The following is a 24018-nucleotide window of genomic DNA, read 5'->3' as shown; positions in this document are numbered from 1 at the left end:
ACAGCCATTTTGTTTTCCCTAGTTTAAAATGCTTGCAGGGGATCTGGAGGGGGCACAGCGGCTTTGGGGCTGTTCAATACTAGAGACGCAAGGCTCGTGGAATGGTTTATTTATCGGATGAAATGGTGCACAAGGATTTTTGGTGACTTGAATTTTCCTTCTGTAAAATAAACATCTTTAGTAAAGTCCTGGTCCAGGATTGGGAAAAATTAAGAAATGTAGCTAAGCTGAGTTTTATAATAAAACAGCAGAAAATCCAATTGCAAAGAGTAGGTGGAAGATAACATCTGTAAAAGGATAAAAAAGAGAGAATAAATGTGAGTACTTCACCATCAGCCGCCTTTCATGTTTTCTTCCCACCCCTACTAATATACTGCATGCCCTAATGTGGCTCTGTCACTGTATCAGGTTTTAGCAAACAAGCTTTGAAAAGGCTTTCAAACCAGCTCCAATAGAAACGCTTTCCAAGCATCTCTGTTAACTAGGCAAAGCATGTTTGTTCCTTCTTGGGAAGAGTGCATAGAAAGAAGAGAAATTACTGTTTAGCATTGGAAGTTACTGATATGATCTCAGGTTGAAGGAAGTGCTTATAGGAGGAAAGCAATGAGAGATGAGATTTGATTTTGAAACGTTTCCTTCTGTCAAAATTACAAAATTTACCAAATCTTTCTTTGAGCGACAGAGTTTACTTTGACAGAACCACTCAGGATCCGTATTTTGAATTGATAGCATTGTTGCGAGATTTTTCTGCTTACCTGAGAACATGTAAAATCTGGATAAACCTTTGTCTGTAAAGTAAAGTAAGAGAAAAAGATAACATTTGAATGGCATGTTTTAATTAGGGCAAAGTGCACCAGTGTGCTCTGTAAAAGCAGATAACTTGGCCATGTTTTGAAAGTCTGGGTATTTTTTCCTCTTGGCTTTACTCTCCAAAGTGATGAAAGGATCCTCCAGTTCTTTAATTTTATAAAATTAGTGGTGTTTTACTGGTGCAACGCTCAGATTGTCAATAATACTGCTCCAGATGGATCTGTAATTTATGTTGGCTAGCAGGATAGTGTGGACGTGGTTGTGAAACCAGTATGAAGAGCTTTAGTGAAAGCATGATTTAGGCGTACCTTGTTCCAAGTACTTGTATCCAAAGCACATAACTTGTGGATCTGCAGAACCAAACTAGCTCAGGGAGAAATTCCTGCCGCCAGGAGGCAGCAGATGGAAGTAAAATGTTTGGGTTTGTAATGGGAAGTATTGATGGCTGATCACACTATGGGCACGCGGGGTTGACCTGCTGGATTTCTGGTTACACTGAAGAACTCACTGTAAGTGCAAAGAAAGGCTCAGTACTGCTTTCTCCTAAGCCTGGCTTCTCCCCCCAACATGTGCATCCCATTAGAGACTGTCTGGGCTGTTGCTGACGTCAAATTTGGGTGACCAGGATTTACATTGCTAACTTGCTGTGGAAGTGGTTTAGTCACTTGTCATTAATGCCAAATAGGTGCATTTACTCACTTTCTAAATGAGGAGAGTTCACTGCTTCCCAAAGGGAACCCCACCCCAGGAGCCCGACTACTTACTGCGCACAGAGATCTCCGCCACTAAAACACCTCCGGTCTGTTCCATGCGCTGCTTTCGTTTGTCACATGTCTCAAGAGATCAGAGAGAAAGCCATGTATACCCCCCCAGATTAATACATGTCAGTATACATCCAAACCCAATTCTCACGTTTCCGACCAAGTAAATGAAATCTGTATCAATTTTGCTGCATGTTTTCTAGGGACCGTTTTTTATTTTTCTGTAATCACTGGGGCTTTTTGGTGCTCAAGGGGAGCTTTTGCTGTGTATTAGATGAGGATTTTGGTCTGCAGTCAGTGGGCTGCCCTTCTCGTGCAGCTTCAAACAAGCTTCCTCTCTAGGAGGAAGGCTGTAGCTGAACTCCTTCTATTTAACCTATGACCTCTGTGAAGACTTCTGTTGTTTATTGCAAACTGTAACTGTTTATTGGATATGAAGAGGAAGCACCAAATCCCCTCCATTCAGATCATCTTCTATCCAGATCTAATGTCTCTTACAACTGACAAAGTCTTTATCAGAGGCAGTGATTGCTAGATCAAAGGTCCTTGTCCATTCCCTAACCTTTGCAGCTGTGGGCATTTTTATAATCTCTGAATGTATTCATTGTGGATCTGCCTTGCTTGGTTCAACCTTAATTAGAGCAGACCGCTCACCGACTGCAGAGGTGCTGGCTTGGTCCCACCCTGGAGGGTGAGAAAGGAATTCTACCCTGTGCCTCTAAGGATGATGCTTTTGTTTAGCTGTAGCTGTTGGCCAAACAGGAGCGTAGTCTGCAATGTTGACAAAAACTGAGGTTTTAAAATAACTACATTATTTCTCAACACCTCCAAACAAATTGCTCAATGCTGCACATAGTACCCATGGCATGACAGGGATCAGGGTGCACAGCCCACCACTCAGGTTAATGCATGTTGGTGGCTCCATCTAATGCCTGCTCCCAACCTGGCATGCCCCCTGGTCACCCACTGTCTGAATTTAGCCCCATGTATTTCCCTTGGAGGGAGGTCTTACCACTGGGCAGGAGAACTTCTCGCTGTCACAAACGTGTGTCTCACAGTGCAGCCAGACCTTGGACAGCTTGGGGATGTTTTGGAAGCGGAAGGCATTAAACTGAAATGTTGCACGGTTTGTTTTCCCATTCTCATGGACGATAATGGAGAAGTCTGAGGCACACCTGTATTGTGTGTGGAGAAATGTCAGAGCTTGATGTGTGAATCGTGTCCTGAGGTCACAGTCTGGGGAATGCATTTCCCCAGCTGTAGGCCGCTTCCTGCTTTTAGGTGCTTGGGGATGAGTAGGGCAGCTCCCCAAGCCCACCAGCACCTACCCCTTGGTGATCAGAGGCCAGTGCACCTGGTAGAAGTACTCTGAGGTAGGTGTTGCCCAGCAGTTGTTGAGAACAACTTTGAACCTGGGAAGGCACAAGCATCAGGTCAGCACACAGCATCCCAATTGCTGATTTATTGTCGTTCCTTTCTTCACATACCTGTCACTTAAGCCCTTAGCTTCCACACCAGCAAATATGTCAGAACCAATTTCTGATGTTTCGACGACAAAAGGGGCTTCTTTTATACTTGTGAACTTAGCATTCTTTGAAAGAAAAAGAGGAAAAAGCATCATATGTTACATACACCATGCAAAGTGCATGTCAACTTCAGACAGCTCTGGAGAGGGGGACTGCAGAAGCTTGGTTTCTTACTACCTGCGAGCTCCAAAATCTGTGTTTGGTTGATATTTGGCTCATAATAAGTGGCAGAATTTGATGCTGATTGGGATGTGGGATGTGTGGAATGAGAGCATGAGTGGGAAGTGGGCCTGCTGCTGCAGCCCTTCTGAACCAGAGCTGCTGGGGGAAATGGGTAGGAGTGGGGCACTGGAAATAACTGTATGGGGTGGGAATGGGGCCAGTCACATTGAGGGTAATTGAGTGAAGTAGGCTGTGATTTTTCTAGCTGCATTGGTTCTTTAGAGTGTGCATTGATGGGAAAAGATTAGGAGCAGCATGGAGTAGCTGTGGGGAGGGAAGGAATGTTTCAAAAGATTAGCCTGATATCCAGGGGTAAATGCTGGAAGCAAAATTTCAGCAGGATTTCTGGGCAGCATGAAATGCCAGCCAGATGAGCAGCCAAGGAAGCTGACTGCAAGGGGCGTGCACAGAGCTTTTCCATTCCTACAGAGACAATATCATAGTGGCAGTGTCTGTAAGTGGATGCTGCTGCTCTTTGAGTGGGACTACTAACAAGTTTGGCTTTTTTCTTTATAAAGCTCATCAGCATGCAAGAACTGTACCAGTCAGCAGAAAAAGCTGCCTTATGGAGGAGTTAAATGAACATCTGGCATGTGTCTGCTCTGTTTGGTTTAAGTTATACCCCTGTTAATCACTGGAAATGAGGACCTATACAAACCACGCTGTAATTATCTGCTACAGGCTGGTAATGTGCTCTGTGACATGCAGAAGTCAGGAGCAACAGCCTTTTTTTTCCTGCTGATGTTGGTGGAAATTGAAGGCAAAAAGCTGAGTGGCAAAGAACACTTACAGAGTAGAAGTTCAGGGATAACTGACTTTCAAATGAGCCAGAGCTTCCATTCTTCACATGGACAGTGGCCACTCTGGGGATACAAAAACCACATTGCTCTGTATGAGAGAAACCTGGGGTTTAAAAAGGAGGGAGTCTCACTGCCAGACCAAGACTTACCTTTGGTCAAAGGCAGCCTGGTTCACCAAGTAGTTGGCATTGTATGTGCAGGTGAATGAGTAATTCACAGGCTGGCTCTTAAGGATCACTGTGGAGTCATTGGAGACGATGGAGTTGTAGAAGTGATAAACAGGACTCTTAAACTGTAGGTGGGAAAATAGAAATATGTATACACCAGTGGCTGTTTGAGGCATGGGGAACAACCTGGCATGTTAAAATATGAGGATTCAACTTTGTGACAAAACAGCATTCCTAATGAAACATGGTTTTGTAGCTTTACATATTCTGTGTATGCATGTAAATGTGTGGCAGGCACACAGGCTAATAACACTATACCTGTGTGTATTTTGCCTGTAGATGTAGAGCATGACTACTTAATTCCTCCTTCTACTAAATCTAAGAAGAGGCCTGATAACCTGAATTGCCCTCTCTTCATCAGTACTTAAAGCCCACTGGAACCAAATGGGCTCTTTCAAATGAATCCAGCCAGTTCCTGAACCCAGCTCAGGCTGTGCTTTGCCACCTGTCAGAAAACATTGGTCTGAAAGTCTTACCTCTGACTGTGTCCCGCAGTATGATTTATTTTTAGGTGACAGGTCTGGGATTGTGAATTGGTAATATCCTGAATCATGGATCCCATTGTAACAAATGCCTCCAAGTGCCAGCTGATTGACCTCCCATCCATAAGGACACTCTGGAATTTTTGTAATGATGGTTCTAGGATAGCAGTATACCAGAATTACATCTGAAAGGAAAACAATATGCCTAGAGTGAAATTCAGGGGTGATTTTCTTTCATAAAGACAAGTCTACACATCTGATTTCCATAGGGATTTAAATCTTGTGTGTGGGACCCGCTGGAAGGCCCCCTAATGTTAGCAGCAGGGGAATGGGAACAGCATGAGCTACACAGAACTGACCTCAGGGTTGTTAAATTCAGTCCTCCCTGAAGTTTAGCCCTGTTAATACTGATAGCTAATAGCACTGCAATTTGTTTCCTTGTATGGTTATTGTTAGGACAACAATGAATATTGAACTCCATAACTGAGACTAATTGTTTTGTCATAGCAGAAGATTTGAGCCTTTTTCAAAGAGAATCAGGCAGTGTGAATTTGAAGGTGTGATGTGAATTTAAATGGAAATAGTGACTAAACACTAATGAACTGAAAATTGAGAAAGAAATACCAATTACTGCCTTGAAAAAACACACACAAAAAACCCCACAACACTCTGCCCAGAACTACTTGTCTGTTTTTAAACAGTGCTCTCATCTTTATGATAAAAGCCTGATTCTTCAGCCTTCCTGGACTTGCAGGAGTTTGGGGAATATGCAGGAGCTGGGCGAATTTATGTGGGGAAAATCATACGGGGACCTTAATAGCTTGCTTCTTTCAAATCAACAAATGCAGGCTTGTTCTGCTTGTGTTGGTGGTCAGAGATGGTGACTTCACAAATGTGGAAGGTCCTCAGCTCTGAGAAACTCCTTGTGCAAGAGAGGGCACTGAAATAGGTGTACAGAGGGCCAGATAGTTAAAATGTACTGTGAAGTTCCCGGCAGTAGCACACACTGGTCTATTATTATATTCACATGCCATGCATTCAATGCAAAAACTCCTTATTGAGGCATATTCCAACATGTTCTGAAAGTAAGTTTCTTAGTGAATTGTGCACTGAGAGTTTGTCTGGCACCAGATCGTCTGAGTGTCTGGGCAGAAATCAGAGTGTAACTGGGGCCTCAGCTGCAATGATGATCATTATATTTTTAAGTATAGCGGTGGTGTTCAGGAGCTCAGCCCATCTCATTCTCTCAGCATCAGTCATCAGATTGCAGTCAGGAGGACTGAAGCTCAGCTCAGGCAGCAGAGATCCGCAGCACTAACTGTGGGTATTTCATCCAGTTTCTGATTGCTGCTCTTTTAATTACCATCTTATATCTGAATTCTATCCACACTTAATTTTATTGCACTGTTTTTATTGCAAAGTTAAGCATCCTAAGTCTGTAGGGAAGTAGGACCTTAGTGCATGCTTAGTGCACTAGGCTGTCTGGAAATAAATCAATAAAGGAAATATGAGGGTTAACTCTCCAAATCCTACAGTTTAACTCTATGAAGAAAACCAGCTTTAAATGGAAAACTACACTTTGGCAGCTTAAATACAAAAAAAAAAAAAAAAAAAAAAAAAAGAGCATAGGAGACTTGAGTAATTCTACCTGCTTTATTTGGAGTGCAGGGCCCCGCAAAAGCTTGAGCCAAGATGACCATCAGATAAATAGTAACAGGCACCATTTCTTGCTGTGACCTGAGGACACAGGGAAAAAAACTGAATTTGTTTTCCCAACTGGAAGACGTGAAACTGTTAAACGGGCTACTTTTTAATAATCTTGCATGTAGAAATAAATAACATTGCTGATATTGTCACCTGATTTCCATTGCATCAAAAAGAAGTATATTTCCAAGACCACTGTTATCAATGGATCACTACTGTGACAGTATTACTGTTTTATTTTAGTGCTGATTTAAAGTTATTCTAGGATGTTTTTGTTCTTTTAAAGAGTCTAAACCTAAATCATTAGTATAACTAAAGGAAACTGAAAGAACAGGAGCTGAAAAAGAGGGACAGTTGAAAGTGCAAGAAGAAATGCTATGGAACTAATATACATACTGTGCTTAGTAATGTAACGCGAAAATTATTCTGTGTTGATGTCTATCCTCATGTATATAATTTTAACTTCTTGTAGGTTTTTTAAAAATTGTTACAATTTCTCTGTCCTGAAAACTGTAAGTTTAGCAGCAGTTATCTTGTGTGGCTTTAGTTTCCACTTCCACCACAGGCCTCAGCCCTGCAAGCTGCTTCCCTCTTGGGCATAGAGCAGCCTGTGGGGCTGGGACTACTCTGCTCCTGTTTTGCCCTTGTGGACACTGTCCAGTGTCTGCCCTCATATCAACATTACTGAACACAGCATCAGAATTAAGCAGCATAATTTAGGTAAAGAAAAAAGGCCTTTCCCATTAAGCATTCCCATGAAAAGAAATCAATTTCAACATTTTCACTCATCCTCTTTCTAAATACATTCATAAAAAGCTCACGCATGACATTACCGAGGCAACCCCTTCTAATTAAAATCCTATGCATTCTGCAGTAAATGAAGTACAATACCTACAAGAGAGGAGGTGATTCAGTATTTCAGATTTTCATTGCAGTCTTATTCCAGTAGCTGCGTTGCCGGCTCTTCCCAAGATGTCCTCTTTCAAATGAACCCAGCTGCTGTTATCTCCGCTTTATATAAGCAATCTTGTAAAAGGAGCCCATCTCTGGTTAAATCTCAGCCCGCCAGTATTGTCCACTGTGGGAGAAAAAAAAGTTATAGAAAAGCAATTCCCTTTCCCTTAGATGGGACTGTGTTGCTGCTATTTGATTTTTTAGGTCTGTGATGGTTTTTCGTTTGTGTTTTTTTGTAACAGATCTTGGAAATAACTGAACGTAAACCTGCCGAAGGAGTATAACTGATATAATTTCTCTCTTTTCCAAGTTTCTTAGGAAAATGTAGTTTTTGCAGTGACAAAATCACAGCTGCCTTATAGAGCTCAGTGCAAAGGTCTGTATATGAATTAGATGCCTCTTAAATGGGTTATTAATGAGGTCAATGTTTTGTGCCATGTAGATGGACAGATGCAATTTCAGCTTCATAAACCATCTTTGGAATTATCTCATATGCTTATTTTTCCTAAAAGCTCACAGTTGAGTCGAGGTGAGGTCTTTCAAATTTCCGTTGTAGTATATAATTACACCACGCAATACTATATATATATAGGACTGTAAAATATGTGTTAAATATTACACCATGTAGGAGTATATTTGTAACACTTCTATATTAAACATAACATTGTTTTACAGTGTAAAATTCACCCTTATGCAGAGAACTCAAACCACTTTGCCTTCGTTATGACACATACCCTGTGTTTGCCACATGACAGTCATAGTAGATTTTTCATGTGACACATAGCATCCTGTTTGTGGTGACAGACCTAGAATAAGGACTCGGATGTGATACTGCTGTTTTGCCGAACTGAAGAAAAATTATTAGTCATAAAATGGTCTTGCCTGAGGGACCTAGTCCTGGGGACTCCTCCTGGCTGAGTCTGGTGGCTCCTCCTGTGCAGTTCTCCATGTGGAAGAGCTTAATTCTGCCTCATTTCTGGCAGAACTTTATGTGAGTCTCCTTTCTCCTAAGTGGCTTTTGGGTTGGGTGGTGGGGGGGAGAGGGTCATGCAGCAGTAAGGTTTTTGCAGCAGAGCACAGTAGCTCTGATCTTAAACTGAAATATTGAACAATGTGGGTTCAGTTCTTCTGTGGGTGCTCGATGCAGAAAAGAACCAGTGAGATTTATGGACTCACCTGCAGGAGAGCATTCACTGCCTTAAATCCACAGCATGGATCCACACCTAGCTAATGCCACACAGCTTTCAAGCATGACTATGGCTTCATTGTAGGGGATGCTAACTCTTGCCCAGCAATAGTGGTGTGAAAGTGAATCTATAAAGATGTGAAAATGTTTATGTGTAGTTAGAATGACTTCTAATTCTTGCAAATTGATTCAGAACCATAAAGAAAAGTTTAAAACTACATAAAGATCTGTGTTTTGTTTCAGATAATGAACTTGAACATGGATCTGAAGCATCACAATGATTGCAGTGTAGAGGACATCTTGTTAAATAGGCTGCTCCCACTGTTCTTGTGAGTCGGGTTCCACAAGCCTTCACATACCAGTTTAATGAGATTACTTAGAGAGGTACAAATGGAAAAACACTGTTGGTTAGAGTTTGTCTTTATTTTAATTGAATTAAAGAATAACCCACTGAACAAGAACAGAAGCTCATAAATGGTTTGGTTTGCTCTAGCTAGGAATTATCCTTAGCAGGAATTCTAAAATAAGGAAAATTTAACTCATGGTATCTGTTTTATATTCTCACTCCAAATCCTTCTGCAGGCAATGAAGCCCAAATTCAATTTCCAACTCCCAGCTCTGGCTGAATATATATGGTGTTAACATTCATTTAATTTTGTTTTTTTGTGTGTACCTGTGCGTTTGGTTTGGTATTAGGAACTGGGAGCTGGTGAAGCATTTTGAACTACCAAGCTAGCAAGTCTTTACAGCACAGGAAGAAGGTGAAGGTTTGCTTAAGAATGTATTTCCTTGCAACTTTGTACACTAGAAAAGCCTCATAGCTCTATGCAAACTGATTCTTCAAGCTCAAGAGATCAGCTTCAACCCTGGGGTTGGTTTGGGTCTCTTGGGTCTTGCAGGACTAATTTGGAGCATAAGATATTTGGCTAAACTTAGTGTAAATACTTTGCTATAAATGATGTAAGTGGCCAACTTCTCCACAGTTGCTAATAGAGTAAATACAGATTGGCTTTGTTATAATTCTTTTAATCAAATGATGCAGTTAAATAATCGTTGATGTAATGTTACAGGTTTCAGCGGAATTATTCCATGCTAGATCTAATCTTGTAATTTTTGAAAGAAAATAAATCTCTCATTATCTTCTCACAGAAAAGCAGTCTCCGTGCACTTAATACTCCTTTTAGGTGAACTGTAGAAAACAGACTAAAATCCATGAAACGAATTTGGCAAAAGTGCCATCTGGTCCACAGCAATTTGCATTTGCATGAGAAAAAAGCACAAAATGTACCCAAACTGAACAGCATTGGATACCTGCTCTGATCAAAGGTGAAGGCTTGGAGAAGGGTTAGGTTTCTCTCAGTAATTGAATCACAGAGAAAGGAAAGCCATTAAATTTGCAAAGGAGGCCATTGAGGTTTGTTGCATTTCCCTGACTCTTTCCAAGCCCATTGAATAATCTCAGCAATCTAAGTATCTGTAAAGATTTTGTCAAAGAGCAAATGAAGGCCTTATTGTGAATTTTGCCTACAAGGGCAGCTTGTCTCTCTAGCTTTGTTTCTCTGGTTGTGATTGAAAGCTGTGTGAATATCTGCTGTCTGGTTCTTACATGAAGAAACTGAAGTTCTGCTCTTAGGATCTGCAAAGGTTATTGTGACATTCAGTTTTTATTGTTTTGGGCAAGAGTGTGAGCTTGAAGGACTCCTTAATTTTAAGGAAGGATTTCATAGGGTAGTAAGAAGCAGCAGAGGTGTTTCACTGACTCTAGGAGGAGTGAAACCTGGTGACATTTGTTTAGAAGTTGCCATGTGCTGGTGACAGCATTTCCAACCATGCACCAAAACCTGGCATTTTTACTTGTGCCTGATATAAAGGGTGCATTTACAGTAAAAGTGTGGAGATGTACTTACTGGGTCCAGAAGCACAGGGGCTGCATTCGTATTGTTCTTGATATGACTTAATGGGTACTGTTATGGAATCACACAACTGAGTTGATATAGCCAAACCTGTCCTGGATCCTAGAGTGGGTTGTGCTCTGCAGACTTGTTGCCTTAGTCAAGGCAACCTTGTAAGTACCTTATGGATTTCACCATTGTTTTCTATTTTATAGAATAAATACCTGCCCAATAGTTAGTCATTGGTAGCATGTGACTGGTCACTCATTTCAGCACATGATGTTTCAGCCTTAACGAGCAGATGATTGAACTGTGCTCGCAATTAACAGAGCAGCTGGCACCCATAGGTACCCTATACCTGTTAGTCCTTGGGTTGATCATGATCTTCAGTAACTGCACAAAATCAAACCAGAAGCATGGGAAATCAGAGGAAAACATAGTTCTAGGAGAAAGAGACATGAAAATCAGAAATACGGTTTTGGAGCACTGGAAGTGATGGCCTCCTGCTCTAAATTGCCTTGTGTATCACCTGTATAACTACGCAATGCTGATTCATAACTTTTGAGCTATCACCTGCAGCCATGTGCTTAGTGAGCAGCACTGCTGCTGGGACATGCACCACCTGGGGTGTGGTTGAGCATGCACTCAGCTGAAGAACCATTCCCTTCACATTTCTGCTGTTCAATGTGTTCTCATTGATGTTCACAACAGGAAATCTTATGGCTTGCAGAGCTGTGGTTGAGTAAATAATCGCGTTCATTTGAATGCTTGTTGCTGCTTAGCTTTGCCAGCAAACTCAAAGTAATATTCTTCAGAAGCTTGTCCATCTAAATTTTGCCTGGAAGTCTCTACTGTTGGGAAAAAAAATCATTGGTTTCCAGCTAAGCTTCCTTCACTCCAAAGCATTTCAGGTAGGTGTTTTGTTTTACCTATTTCCTCATGGGCTGTCCCAAAGCCAACTGTTGCTCTGGTTAAGGGCTTTGGGCTTGATTTAATGAGGGCATGAGACATGCAAAGCAGGTCATGTGAGACTGGAACTGATGACTTACACTGGTCACGTGAGACCACAGCCATCCTTGGACTGCTCGCTTCTTCTGGAGATGCCTAAACTTGCAAGATACTTGATTCATTTGCACAGGCATGCAGTGCATTCATTGGAACTGTAAGGAGGCCAAGATATCTGCAACTGTGCTGCTGTGCCTGCAAGAGATGCATGAGCTTTTGTATTAGGAGCTGGAGGATACTCAAGGGTATCTCTAATGGGGCTGAATGTTGCATGAGGGCATCTGGACTGAGACCTAGGCATGTTGCTCTGCTTGGTTTCATGTTTATTTTTTGTCTGCCTTGGAAGCTGAAGCACCCTGCTTGCTCTCCTGTACTCGTGCCTGATTCTGCTCTAGTTGGTACAGTGCTCTTAGTATTTTCATTGAGTGGACAGAGCTAACTCCTAGGTGGAAGTCAGGACACTTCAGGCAAAAAAAAAGCCAGCCTGACTTCTCCAGTGATGCTTTAAAGAAAGAGTGGCTTTGGCTGCTGGACTCAGCTGTAAATGGTGCTGCCGTCTCTCTCTGTATGTGCCAGAGCAGAACTGCAGGGATTTTCTGTTGAGCATAAGATTAAGTGTTTTTCAGAGGAATAATGTTTGGAGATTAGCGTTCTGGAATCACCTGAATTTGGCCTACGTGGCTTTTGAAGTGTCTAAGTGCTTTTTTGGATCTCAATCGTGCCATGCTGTATAACACCTTGTAAGCCTTTCAGCTCATGTTATCTCAACAGCAGGTCTTGATCTCTAGGTGGTGTTGGAGGTGGGGGAGGGTTTTCAGTGGAGGGTGAGAAAAAAAGGTAGAATAGACTCTTTGTGTCATTCTTTTGTTTAAATTTCTCTGGTTGGCAGCTTGCTCTGACACAGTAATCGTTGCTCCTACTGTTCCAGTAATACTTTTTTTTTTTTTCTCCTGGACATCAGTGCTGGGAGGGTTGCAGCCCTATCTTGTTTCTGAGCATGGTTACAGTGTTGCAGTTTTGAGACACTCCATAGTAGCTGACTGTTCTTTTGACTGGATCCAGGCCACAATGGCCATAAATAATGCTGCTCATTGGGTCTACGTGCTTTGCTACAGAAGGGCTGAAAAACAGTGAGGCATTAAAGAAAATGTTACAGACAAATCAACCCTAACTTGAAAGTGTGTCCACTTGGGCCTAGAATTTTTCCCCTTGAAAGACCTCTAACCGCAATAGAGCTACAAAGTCTATCTTCAGCTTCCTGCAGTGGTCTGAGCCAGCTGAATTATAAAGCTGCATGGTGGGGTCTGAATATGGTTGCATATATAAGGGACTAGCAAAAATTAAGTACTAGAAATGGGTTAGCACTATTCAGGCAGCCCACAAAGTCTGACTAGAAAGCTACATCTAATTTTTAGCACCTTTTACTCTCATTTATTCCTACAGTTTCTGAGCCTGTGTGCTTTCTAAATCCTAGCTACAATGCTAACCAACAGGAACTCTTAAATCAAGAGCACAAATTGCGTTTTTACAGTTACCATGGCATTTTTCCTCTGAGGGTGGCCATTCATGTGTATAGAAAGATGGACTGTCCATGTTAATTGTTCACCACAATTCCTACCCTTTGAAGAATTAAGATTAAGATTCAGTTGTTTTCTGTAGGAATTAATCTTCATTTATAGTGCTGCCCTCTCTAATCGAGCACAAAACCTCCACTCTTCTCTCAGTGGCAGCTGCTGATTAGAATCACAGTTCTGGTTTCCTGAGCTACAAAATCGTGCTGGTTTGTTCTTAGATCTACGTTTTTAGCACATTGTATCCATTATAACAATGTTGTCCCCATTTTTAAGAGCTTGTGATTTTTCAGCAGGCTGATGCCATCATGCTTGGAGACAGTCCATCTTAAAAGGAATTATATGGTTTCTTATAAGAAATTATGTGGCTTTAAGAGTTATATATCTCAAAATTACCTGTATTAATTAGCTTGTGCTATGCTGGTAAAGCAATCACAATATTGCTTATCATTAACTTGGTAACATTATCTCTATTTTGCAAACAAGAGAACTGAGCCACAGAAAGGCAACACCCAGTGTAAGGCTCTTGATCAGGCCATACTGCTTTTATTTACCCCTGACATTCAAACTGTGAGTAGCCTGGAAAAGGAACTAGCCAAGCAAGCTTCTGTGAAGCTGCAGGAGTTTTGCCTTGACTATTAGGCCATGCCATCTGGAACAGAGAACTCTTATTTATCTCAAAAGCTATTTTACCACCTAAAAAACCAAGTCCCCCTTCTTGCCAGTTTACTGTTCAAACTGGGACTAAAAGCTTTTTAATGATGACTTGATGAGTGACATTCCATTATCAGCTGAGTGTCCAGGTGGATTTGCCCCCCTCAGATGCCATTCTGAAAGTTCTTCCCAATTTGACAAGAGATAGTTTTTAATGCATTCAGGATGCTTTCTGGAATTCCCTATTTATAACAAACCAAATTTCAGACCATGTATAGGTTATGACTTTCTTGAAATTGCACCCAACACATTTATGATGACATACATTGAGATGTTTACTCCCATTCATGGAAGACTCCAGATTTATTAGGCTACTGGTGTTGCAGGAGCATCTGCTGCTGGTTGCTTATTCTAGGATTAGCTAAAATTAGAAGTTGACCCTGTGTTCCTGAGCTAATTTAAAGGAAAAGATACAGAGTACTGATTCTGATCATTTCTCTGTAAAAATGGTGTTCTTGAAAGTCAAAGCTGAAAAGATATCTTTCTTGAGTCAGCTCTTAAATGATCTTGAAATGAAAGTGTCTGCAACAACTGACATATATGAAGTACCTGCACCTTATATATAACTGCATGTATGTGTTGTGGGGAGTGTAGTATTTTGGCACATGTAGTTACAGGTGCGTGAATATGAAATGTTGCAAAGACAACATTTTCTATGTATTTGCACTATCCTTCTTCCTGGGTTCTCAGAGACCATTATAGAAATCTAACTCCAGACAGCAGTTGGCCAGGAGGTGGTGTTAGTGGTGTACTGTAAACAGACAACACGTGATGGCAAAGCAAAGTGACTAAGTCCTATTAAATCTGGTGAAGGTGTCTCACCCTCACCTGAGTGTTGTCCCATCCCTTGAACTTTTCATTGGCCTGTTCTGATTATTTGCATTATCTATAGAAATGATTACTTAGTGTTGCTGTTTCAACACAGCAAGCAAGTCACGATGTAAAGCCAAATGTAATTTCCTTGAATCATTGGGGACACATTAATTAACTAGTAACATACATATTTTTTTTACCTGGTAATTTAAATTATACTTGATCAAGGCCTGCATCTCTCTGGATGTGAGAAGTCTGATCATCCAGACATTTCTGAACATTGGTACTTGTCTGGTTTCCTCTTCTTGACTTGCCTACACCACACTTCTGTGTGATGTTCTGTTTGTAAATATTTCCTTCCAGCATTCTCTCACTTTATGCAGGGTTTCAGCAGTGATTTTCTCTTGCTCTCCTGACTCTGCTTCTCTCTCATTAAGCAGGCTATTGGCAAAGCCAGGCTTTGCAGCTGGGGAGACATTAGTTGGTGCTGGGTAGATGATCAGCTAACATGGCTCCTTGGCACCAGGCTGTTGCTGGGTATGGGTGTGTCCTTTATCAACTAATTTAGTCACTGACATCTGAAGAGGGAAATAAAGGCTCTTGTGTAGCCTGTGTTAATGCACAATCATAGCCAGCCTGGACCCCTTGGTCTTCGTCCAACTATGCTCTTGTGAAGGCCATCTACAGCCTGAGTTTTGCTGCTCAGAGGTCATAGGTGCCAAAGGGGAAAGAAAAAAACTTCATCCTGGTATTTCATTACTCTGCCTTTATCAGGGAAATTTCCATGGTGTGGAAGGACACCTGTCCTAGTCTTCCCTGATGTGGACTTATTCTTGCCTCACATTTTGCACAGGATGCGTGAGGTGGGGCAGCTCCTCTTGCCCTCTTATCTTTACATCAAAGCTGGGAGCATCCTGACTAGTGGACAAGATGGTTCTTGTACAACTACATGCTCTCATAATTGTTTCTTAATGCTATATATAGCCATGTTATCTACAATAATTATTATATTCTTGATTTAACGTACTGGACAAAGTGTCCTAGGTCTTGGAAAAGAGCCATGAGAGTTAAAGGCCACTGAGATCAATCATGCCGATTGTTTATTTATGTGGTTGGCTACTGTGATGGTAACAGCTTTTTATTCTTAGCCAGTACACTCTAATTTAGTCAGTATTGAGACTCAATGCTGAAATATCTTTAAAAAAAAGAATAAAGAAAACCAATAACCAGAAAGCTTGATAGAGGTGATTTAGATGGCTAAAATCTAGATGTGATTTTCAGGATTGCAAAACTGATAGTCCTCTTGCCATTATTATTCAACCCTGGAAATGTCTCCATTTATATTTGCCAAATAAACTTTGAGTTTCATGCACATTTCATGCACAACAGCTTTTTTTTTTTTTTTTTTTTTTAAATCTTTCAGAAAGTACCTTTTTCAATGGAGCTACTTTGCATGCAGTGAGGCTACTTTGCAATGAGGCTACAGAGCCTGCCATTTATTCTTCAAATGGTTCTTCATCCTGTAAGTACAGAGAGCCTGCAGTATTTCTGAGGGGAATTGCTCTGAGAATACTGGCAGTGAGGGCTGTTTTGAAAAGCAATGAATACTCCAAAGGTAACCTACAGCCCTTGTGGTATTTTAAAACAAGAACTGCTAAGAAAGTAATGTTTTGTTTCATGGGGAGAATATATCCCATGGATAGATCAGTATTTCCGTAGAGTCACTATTTTAACTTTCCATCCAAATTCTGCACAGAATGGCTGTAGAAGTATTACAGTGTTCTTTAGGATGGAAATTCAGAATTCTGATTGATTGTGCTTACAAAGCTGGAAGTGCTGCTTGTTTTGGGAAAAAAAGTCTGTCCCCTTTGTCCCGCCCCCAAAATTCTTTGACGCAGTTGTCTCTTGTCCTAGGAATTGTATGAACTGAAACCGTTACTTTGGAAGGATGGAGGGAAATGTATTTTTAAAGACTGGTCTTAAAGATATTGATAATGCATGAGAATGTGAGGGAAATTGTATACAATTATGTCCAGCAAAAGACACTTAGCATAGAATTGGGTTTCGGTGTATGAGAATATGGGAAAGCAGGAAAAAAAAAGCAATTGTGGTTTGAGGGCATGTATATGGAATCATGAGGAAAACAGTGATAGAACTCAGGAAATATTTAATCAGTCGTTTGACTATGTCTGCGGCTGATGCTTGGTAAATAAGTGACTACTCAAGGCAAGGATGCCAGAACAGGAACTTTTTTAACAGGCTGCTGACTTAAATTACGTGGACGTTGTAGTCTCATGTCTCTTTTAAATATAATGGTAAGCAATTACTTGGGTTTCGTGGCATCATGTTCTGTTACAATACTTTATGAAAACATCATATTATTCTCATCAGGCTGACTTCAAGCTGAGAAATCTGTTGATTATAATTACATTTGTTACAGGTAGCCAGTGACAACTTCAGGAAATTACCATCCTTACTCCCACTGGGATTTCTGTTGTTATAGTGATGATGTTTTCCAAACATTGTTTTGGAAAAAAATTCTGGATTTATCATCAATATGTAATTATGATAATGAATTGTGATGGCCTCAGTTTGCCTTCCTGTAATGCCAATGGAAGATCTGTGCATATCCAAAATAAGATAAGAGTCTTTAGGTGTCCCTTACAGTAATAACAGTAATCAGAGAGGCATTATTACTTTATAGCCTTTGGACTGACTATTTTAATAGTCCATGTGCAAGAACAATACTTCCTCTTATTTTAGTGAGTAAGGACTATTAGAGTTACATAGGAAGAGGATGACTTGAGCTGGCATATGAGTGCACCTGTGGCTGTGCAGTGGTGGAAACCATGTCCAGTCATCCAAAAACACCAGCTCCAGGGCATGGCAGTATTTGTTTTCTTCCTCAGACATGCTGCATGTGAATAAATATTTCTGAGAAACTGTAAGAAACTCAGGAAATAAAGAATATTTTGTGTTAACTGGCCTGAGTAACGCTATGTTTTGCAGTAATAACTTTTTATCATTTTGTTTTTTTCATTTTAATTTTGAGTTCCCATACTTATTGAACATAATATGAGGAGTCCTCTTGTTTGTGGTTTGTTTGCTTTGTGTTATATATATATGTGTATGCATATACATTTACCTTTGTGGAGTGATGGGGTGTATGTGTACACAAAATACATTATAATTTTGGAAGATGGAATGAATCCATTTTCTTTATTTCCCTCTCATCGATGGTGTAAAAAAGAATTACAGGATTGGCATGAATGCTGCACTTGGCCCTGGTGATACTTCAATCTCTGTTAAATGGATTCTGTTCTACAAAAGGCAAAGAAAATGAAAGTACAGATCCCGGCTTAGAGAAGGGTTTAAGACATTTGTACACATGAAGAATTAGGGTGACAAAGTGTGCTGGATAGTTGTGGAATGGCCTGGTAAGCTGTAAGGCAGAACTGAATTCAGCAGTTGCATGCAGATCCTGCCAGCTCCAGAAACTGCAGCTGTAGAAAACTATAGAAAAGGAATGTTTCCTTTAATCATTGTGGAAGGCTCTGAGAGGCAGAGGTGAAGGAGAAAGGGGCAGGGTGGTCAGTCCAGGCACTAATTAGAGTCAAGGTCTGTTGAGGAAGTTAATGAGTTTCTAAATAGCCAACTAGCAGCCAGAAGGGAGCAGAAAAATAGCCTCTGCATCCTGCTTTTATTTATGCCCTGGAGTAAGAGAGACCTTTAGGAGAACTAGACAAAGTAAATACCTGCATCTGATGTGAAAACCTTTTCTTAACACAACATGAGGGAAAATTTATGCATATTTTAGTCTGTTGAGATTGGTGATGATTTACATGCATAACCCTCACGCCTTGCTGCAGTGCTATGGATAGGACATTTTGACTGCTCTTAGCTGTTCTGGTCTCTCTGACCCTGCATTTGGCTATGCTTCTGAAAGAGCCTGGCATGACTGCTCTTGTTTGCACTTCTCCCCCATCTTTGTATGCCAGATAGCTTTTGCCATCTTGCTGACCTTTCTGGGCAAACATTGCACTAACACAGCTTTTTGCATAGCATTCATTTGTTTTTGGAGAACATCAAAAGGCAAAAGAAATACAGGCAGGTAAGTGAAGGTAAATGAATTAGAAAACAGGAAATAAGATTTGGATGTCAAATCAATGTAAACACCAGAAAAAATGACATGAATAGTAGTGTTTGTACAGATACAGAGAAGATACATTATTCTGAATCAGGACCTAAGTACATGCCTGCTTGCGTGCGTGTGTTCAGCTGTAGGTGTAAGTGCACCCATTAGCTAGGCACCCACCTGCGGATGTCTGAATCAGCACTGCAGCAACAGAGAGGATTTACTTAGGTTCTCTGCTTTAGAAAGGTCTGGGCTTTCTGAGCTGCTTCAACAGTGAACCTGACTTCATCAGTTTTGTTTCCCACGGAGCAGTGTGCTACTCACATCTAGTAGGTATTTAATAACATGTGCGGGTTAAGAAAAATATTTGGTCTGCTATAAGGTTCTCTTTCGTTTTCACCACCTTAGTGCCTGATGGATCTTCATCAGGAAAGACCAGTGCATTTCTTTCAAGTTTGAAATGTTTGTCATTCCTGTGGTAGCTCACTTCTGACTCATGTCTTCTAATGACCAGAAAAGTAACATTAATATAGCAACATGCAATTTTAAACCCCAGCATCTATTTGTCCCACACTATCAATTGAGTGTGATTCCAGGCCTATAATTAACTCTGCAGTATTTGGAAGTGTGTTGTATCCACCACCTGCCTTCCTTGTGCTGGATTTCTACTCCCTCTATTATTCTTATGGAACTGAGCAAGAATGAAAAACAAGGCTTAAAACAGAGATGTTTCTTGATCTAATGCCTCCTGTGATGTGGTTGTTTATCTTCTACTTTTCTTGTTGAAACAACCGACAGTGGTGGTTTAGGTTTTATCATCTGAGCACTGTAGGCATTAACTGTTTCCAAACCAATACACCCTCCACATTTCCTCTGAAAAAATTGTATCCCACATGTAAAACTGGGAGCTATTGATTGATTTCTGGATTATGCTCTGCTGTTATGTAATAGCTGTTTTTAGTCTGAGGATACTGCTTTACTCGTGTCATGTTCATCGTCCTCCTGTAATTGAATCTGATTGATAATTTTGGCTCAGAAACCTGGTAAGTGGACAGAACGCCTCTACCCCAGCACCTATACAAACTGGTTATCTGAAAAGGGTATAGCTGACTGTATGGACTTCAAAATCATTCCCTTTAAATAGGCAAATGAAAGGGAATTACCACTGAGTAATGTGTTATTTACAGGTTATTGCTATCTGGAACCTGGTGCCAAGGAAACTGATTTATACTCTGTTATTACTGTGTTATTCTTGTATTGCTTAACAGACTGATTCCAAACATAAATGCATTGAGTAGTGCATGGATTAGGATAAAACCAGTTACGTTCAGACATACCTATGTACTGGCCCTGTCGTGGGAAATCAGAAGTCACACACAGTTTATCTGGATGTTGTGAATTCTTTTGGTAGTATTTCTATGCCTTTTTTTTTTTTCTTTTTCATTTTGCTGCTTCACGTTTGATGGCAATCTTGAAGGAGTGACTTGAACAGAACACCTGGGACTCGTTTTGTAACTTGCCATGTTCACTGGGGTCTTTTGTGTATTTTTGAGCCCTGGGTGTATTTGATGGTGGTTTATGCCTTTCAGAGGACATAATTTCATCTTGACTCTCCCATCGAGACTCAGCAGTTAAGGTATGTTCATTCTTGTATTAGCTATGGTTTTCAAGTTGTAGAAAGCAGAATCACTTCTGTTCCATGGCTGAGCTTCTGTGTTGTTATACAGAACGTATTCCTGTTTCTTATGTTCACCATGAAGGTGCTCTTGGAATACTGTTGTAAGTGAAAGCCCCTCTCCAGGCCTGCATGTCCAGTTCAATGATTTCTGAAGTGCCTTAGACCTTTCCTAAAGCTCACCTGGTGATTTGTAGAGTGATTTCTGTAAAAGAACTTCCATGTTCTCCTGATTCAATTTGAGACTGCTCACAATAAATGCCAACAAGGGTTTTATCAGTCCTCAGACAGTGCTGGTAGTTTGTCATTTAGGAGCAAGTTATGCCATTTGTTTTACAGAAAATTATCCCGCAGCTCATGCAGTCTTGCACTCATCAATATCTTTGGCTTTATATTAACTAAGAGACATTCCATGCAATTTCTTTTTGGTGGTCTTTAGAGGCTTTTCTCATGTTTGCAGTCACTCTCTGGGCTGTATTCAAGCAGTGCTGCAGGGACAGAGAGCAGCCTTTGGGCAGAGACCAACTGAGTGATCACAGACACAGCATACCTCCCTGTGCCTTTGGCTGCCCTTCAGCCTCTGCCTTGTATTTTTAGCTTGCAGTCTCTTTAGTGGAAGAATTGTCTCTTCTTACTATATTTGTAGCACACTGAGCACTATGAGTGGATCTGCAGTTATGTCAACTCCTCCTCTGGTCTGTAGTAAAAAGTAAATATTCAAAAATTATCCCTTCAGAGTGATTAATGAAGACTTCTTTCTGAACACATATAAGGCAAGGCCTCCTTGTTTAAGGAAATTTGTTTGAGCTGCCTTCTGGCTTGGATGTCTTTATCACACAACAGGTGCTTCAAATCACTAATCGCCTGCAGTCTGAGCTGGTATTTATTACTGTTCAATGTCAGATCCTCTTACCTGGTAAAGCAGAGCGTACCACGTAACCTGCAAGTTGTGTTGGTGAGCATATTTAATTACATATCCACAGATTACCTATAATTATCTCCATCATGACTAGATCCTTGGAGATCTTCAATGGGAGGCTAATATCTGCTCCAGGGACTGAAACAACCCTGCAGGGAAGATGGGAGCCCAGTTGCAAAGTATTACTGGAGCAGGTTTGAGCCTTTGAAGTTCAGTTTGAAGTTGTTAAAAGTTTCTTATTTTCAAGACTACCTTTGACTTCCTAGAGCTGGTCTAAGGGGTAAATCCAAATATCTCAAGACTTTATGCTAGCCCTGTGCATCTGTACACGCTCAATTACCTGCCTTGTACGGTACTGCCAAGGCTTGCCAATTGGGATGCGGTTTACCCTGCCCAGCACTAGAAGTCAGTGATTTGCCTGTATTAGTGCTAGCCATCTCAAGCTAATTTTGTGCTCAGTGCAGAGAACGAGGCTCCTACAGAGGCTGTAGGTAACGATGCATCTGAATGTTCAAGTCATCTACTTTGAGATCAGATGAACTGTGCCCTAGAAATGAATGTTTCTTTCCAGAGTGAGGTACAGATATAGATGTCAAAGCTTAGCTGGATGAAACTTACCCAGTACATTTGCCCTTCAGTCTAGGTCAGCTTTTCAATAGCCTCTCAGTAATCTCTCAGTATTAGTAGGACTAAGTAGGACTTAGGATGCTTCTTCTATATTTTAGGAGGTGTGGAGAAGGTAGACAGAAAGCAGGGAGTGGCAAACCATTTGCATAACTTGTTTGGACCTGGGTGTCTATTCCAGTTTTGCATTATTAATGCTTTAAAACAAACAAACAAAAATCCACCAAAACAAACAAAAAGACTAAAATGATCATCCCTTCTGAGTGTACCTGAGAAACACCTGTACTCGTGGGCTGCTTGGTCCCTTGTAGGTCTAGCACATGGCCAGGTAAAGAGAATCACAACTCCCTTTGGGCTACAACTATGGTAACAATACTGTGTTTACAGCATATGCAATATTATCCCAGATGATTACCCTCCTCTAGTTCAAGAACCCACAATGTTTTTCTTTGTTGTTACTTTAGACTTTCTCAAATGATTTGCACGAAATATGTTCCACTCATCTGAATATCTACTAATCATACCATTAGCAGCAACTGCATTTCCCTGAGTAATATAATAATCAAATTTATTTTAGGGGGGCATTTGAAAAAGACTAAGAATTGAATTTGCTGATCTGGAGTGAGCTGTATCTACATAATTCACCCAAAACTGACAAAGCTGCATCAGGATCACTTTTGTGAGTTGAAAATCCAAGTGAAATGTGTAGGAAAAGTAGGAGTAAGGAGATATGACTGAGGATGAGAATGAAGGGCAAGAATACAGGAATACAGCCTGGAAAGCTAAGTTGAGATATACCTGAGAGGTTACATAAAAGCAAGAAGAGAAGATTCCATAATGAAAATATAAACTGAAGAATAAAACAAGTTGGAAATTCACTAACAGGGAAATAGATCAGATAGCAGATGATAAGCAAGTGCTATTATTGAAATGAAAATTAGTTGTATCCGAAAGTTTAGCAAAATTAATTCCAAGTTTGTAGTAGGAGAAACAGAAAGAACAGGTTGAATATTTTTAATGCATGTATGCATAGAGAACCAGAATCTAAAAAATCTGCATTAAAATATTCAACAAATTAGCAAAAGCACTCAGTGAATTGTTAGTTGTCTGGGGTAGTCATGGCAAACGGAAAGACACAACACACTTCAGCCTTCTCCACATTATTCATGAGCAGATTTCCATCTGCAGTGAATAGTAAATAGTGAAGCTATTTCTTCCTTCCTCTTATTCATTCATAGATTTCTTTCTTACTGCCTTTTATGGTCCTTGCAGTTTGAATGTCTTTCTATACATACATATCCATCTGGTGAAATGGAAATTTTGAAGACCTGCTGGAACATTTAGACGTGCTGGTGTAAAAATGCGGGATGTGGGAACTACTTGTAGCCTTAATTCTGCCCTACTTCTTCTCTGTGGAAAGTGCTGGTCTGAAGCATGGCACAGCAGCAATGACCAGCTCATCCCACTTACTGTGCAGGAGTCTGCAGATGCACATCTACTGCAGTACTTTACTGCTACATTTATGCTGAATGCTTAGAGATGTTTGATCTTCCCATGTATGATCCATGTTGGCCTGGCTCTTAACAAGAACTGAAACCATTTAATGCATCATGAATGAGCTGGAAGTGAATTTCCAGTTTTGAGCCATGGCTTCTGTAATTCTAATCATCACAGGACCCTCCAGCACCAGTAAGACTCACCTGCAGAAAGAGAACTGATCAACTGAACAAATACTGAAGGGTCAGGTCTGGAGTTTAAGGCAAAATTATCTGTTTATGCTTTTCTGCCCCAAAACAGCCCTGCACGGCTGAGCTTACTGGATCTGTTGTCATGTGTACGTGCAGTGCTGCCACTATATAAAGAGAACAGAAACAAGTTAATCTGCACTTACAGATTTGTCCAAAGATTTCTTAAAGAGAAAACTGCAATGCATGCCTCCTCAGAAATATTGTAGGGAGACCTGAAAGATACGTTTTGGTGTATGATCTTCTATCTCAA

The 24018-nt window shown here is 40.7% G+C and overlaps 2 protein-coding genes and 1 long non-coding RNA gene across 7 annotated transcripts in view; 2 read left to right on the top strand and 1 right to left on the bottom strand.

Moving 5' to 3' along the window:
- The window catches only part of LOC107316150, a 31873-nt gene extending 21671 nt beyond the window's left edge, over positions 1-10202 (top strand). For 2 of the 3 annotated variants that reach the window (XR_001556187.2, XR_001556188.2), the window contains exon 3: positions 8916-10202. This is a non-coding gene — a long non-coding RNA (uncharacterized LOC107316150). Of the gene's footprint in view, positions 1-7749; positions 8478-8915 lie in introns of those variants that run through there. The other variant, XR_001556186.2, reaches the window with a different exon arrangement.
- On the bottom strand, positions 93-7623 carry TECTB (tectorin beta). Its single transcript, XM_015867385.2, has 11 exons — positions 7428-7623; positions 6477-6565; positions 4823-5013; positions 4269-4411; positions 4110-4182; positions 3059-3162; positions 2900-2983; positions 2584-2746; positions 1575-1644; positions 756-788; positions 93-287 (listed from the first exon to the last, which is right to left on the bottom strand). Exons 2-11 carry the CDS (start codon positions 6550-6552, stop codon positions 235-237), a joined length of 990 nt encoding a protein of 329 aa, XP_015722871.1. The 5' UTR covers positions 6553-6565; positions 7428-7623; the 3' UTR covers positions 93-234.
- A 5962-nt stretch (positions 10203-16164) lies between the features above and the next one.
- The window catches only part of GPAM (glycerol-3-phosphate acyltransferase, mitochondrial), a 49536-nt gene continuing 41682 nt past the window's right edge, over positions 16165-24018 (top strand). The window contains exon 1 of one of the 3 annotated variants that reach the window (XM_032445328.1): positions 16165-16189. The gene's annotated coding sequence lies outside the window, so the exon portion shown is untranslated. Of the gene's footprint in view, positions 16190-19763; positions 19846-20299; positions 20439-24018 lie in introns of those variants that run through there. The other 2 variants (XM_032445326.1, XM_032445327.1) reach the window with 2 other exon arrangements.

This window comes from Coturnix japonica, chromosome 6, assembly GCF_001577835.2.
Source record: "Coturnix japonica isolate 7356 chromosome 6, Coturnix japonica 2.1, whole genome shotgun sequence".
NCBI lineage: Eukaryota > Metazoa > Chordata > Aves > Galliformes > Phasianidae > Coturnix > Coturnix japonica.
This window is presented reverse-complemented; position numbering and strand designations above follow the sequence as displayed.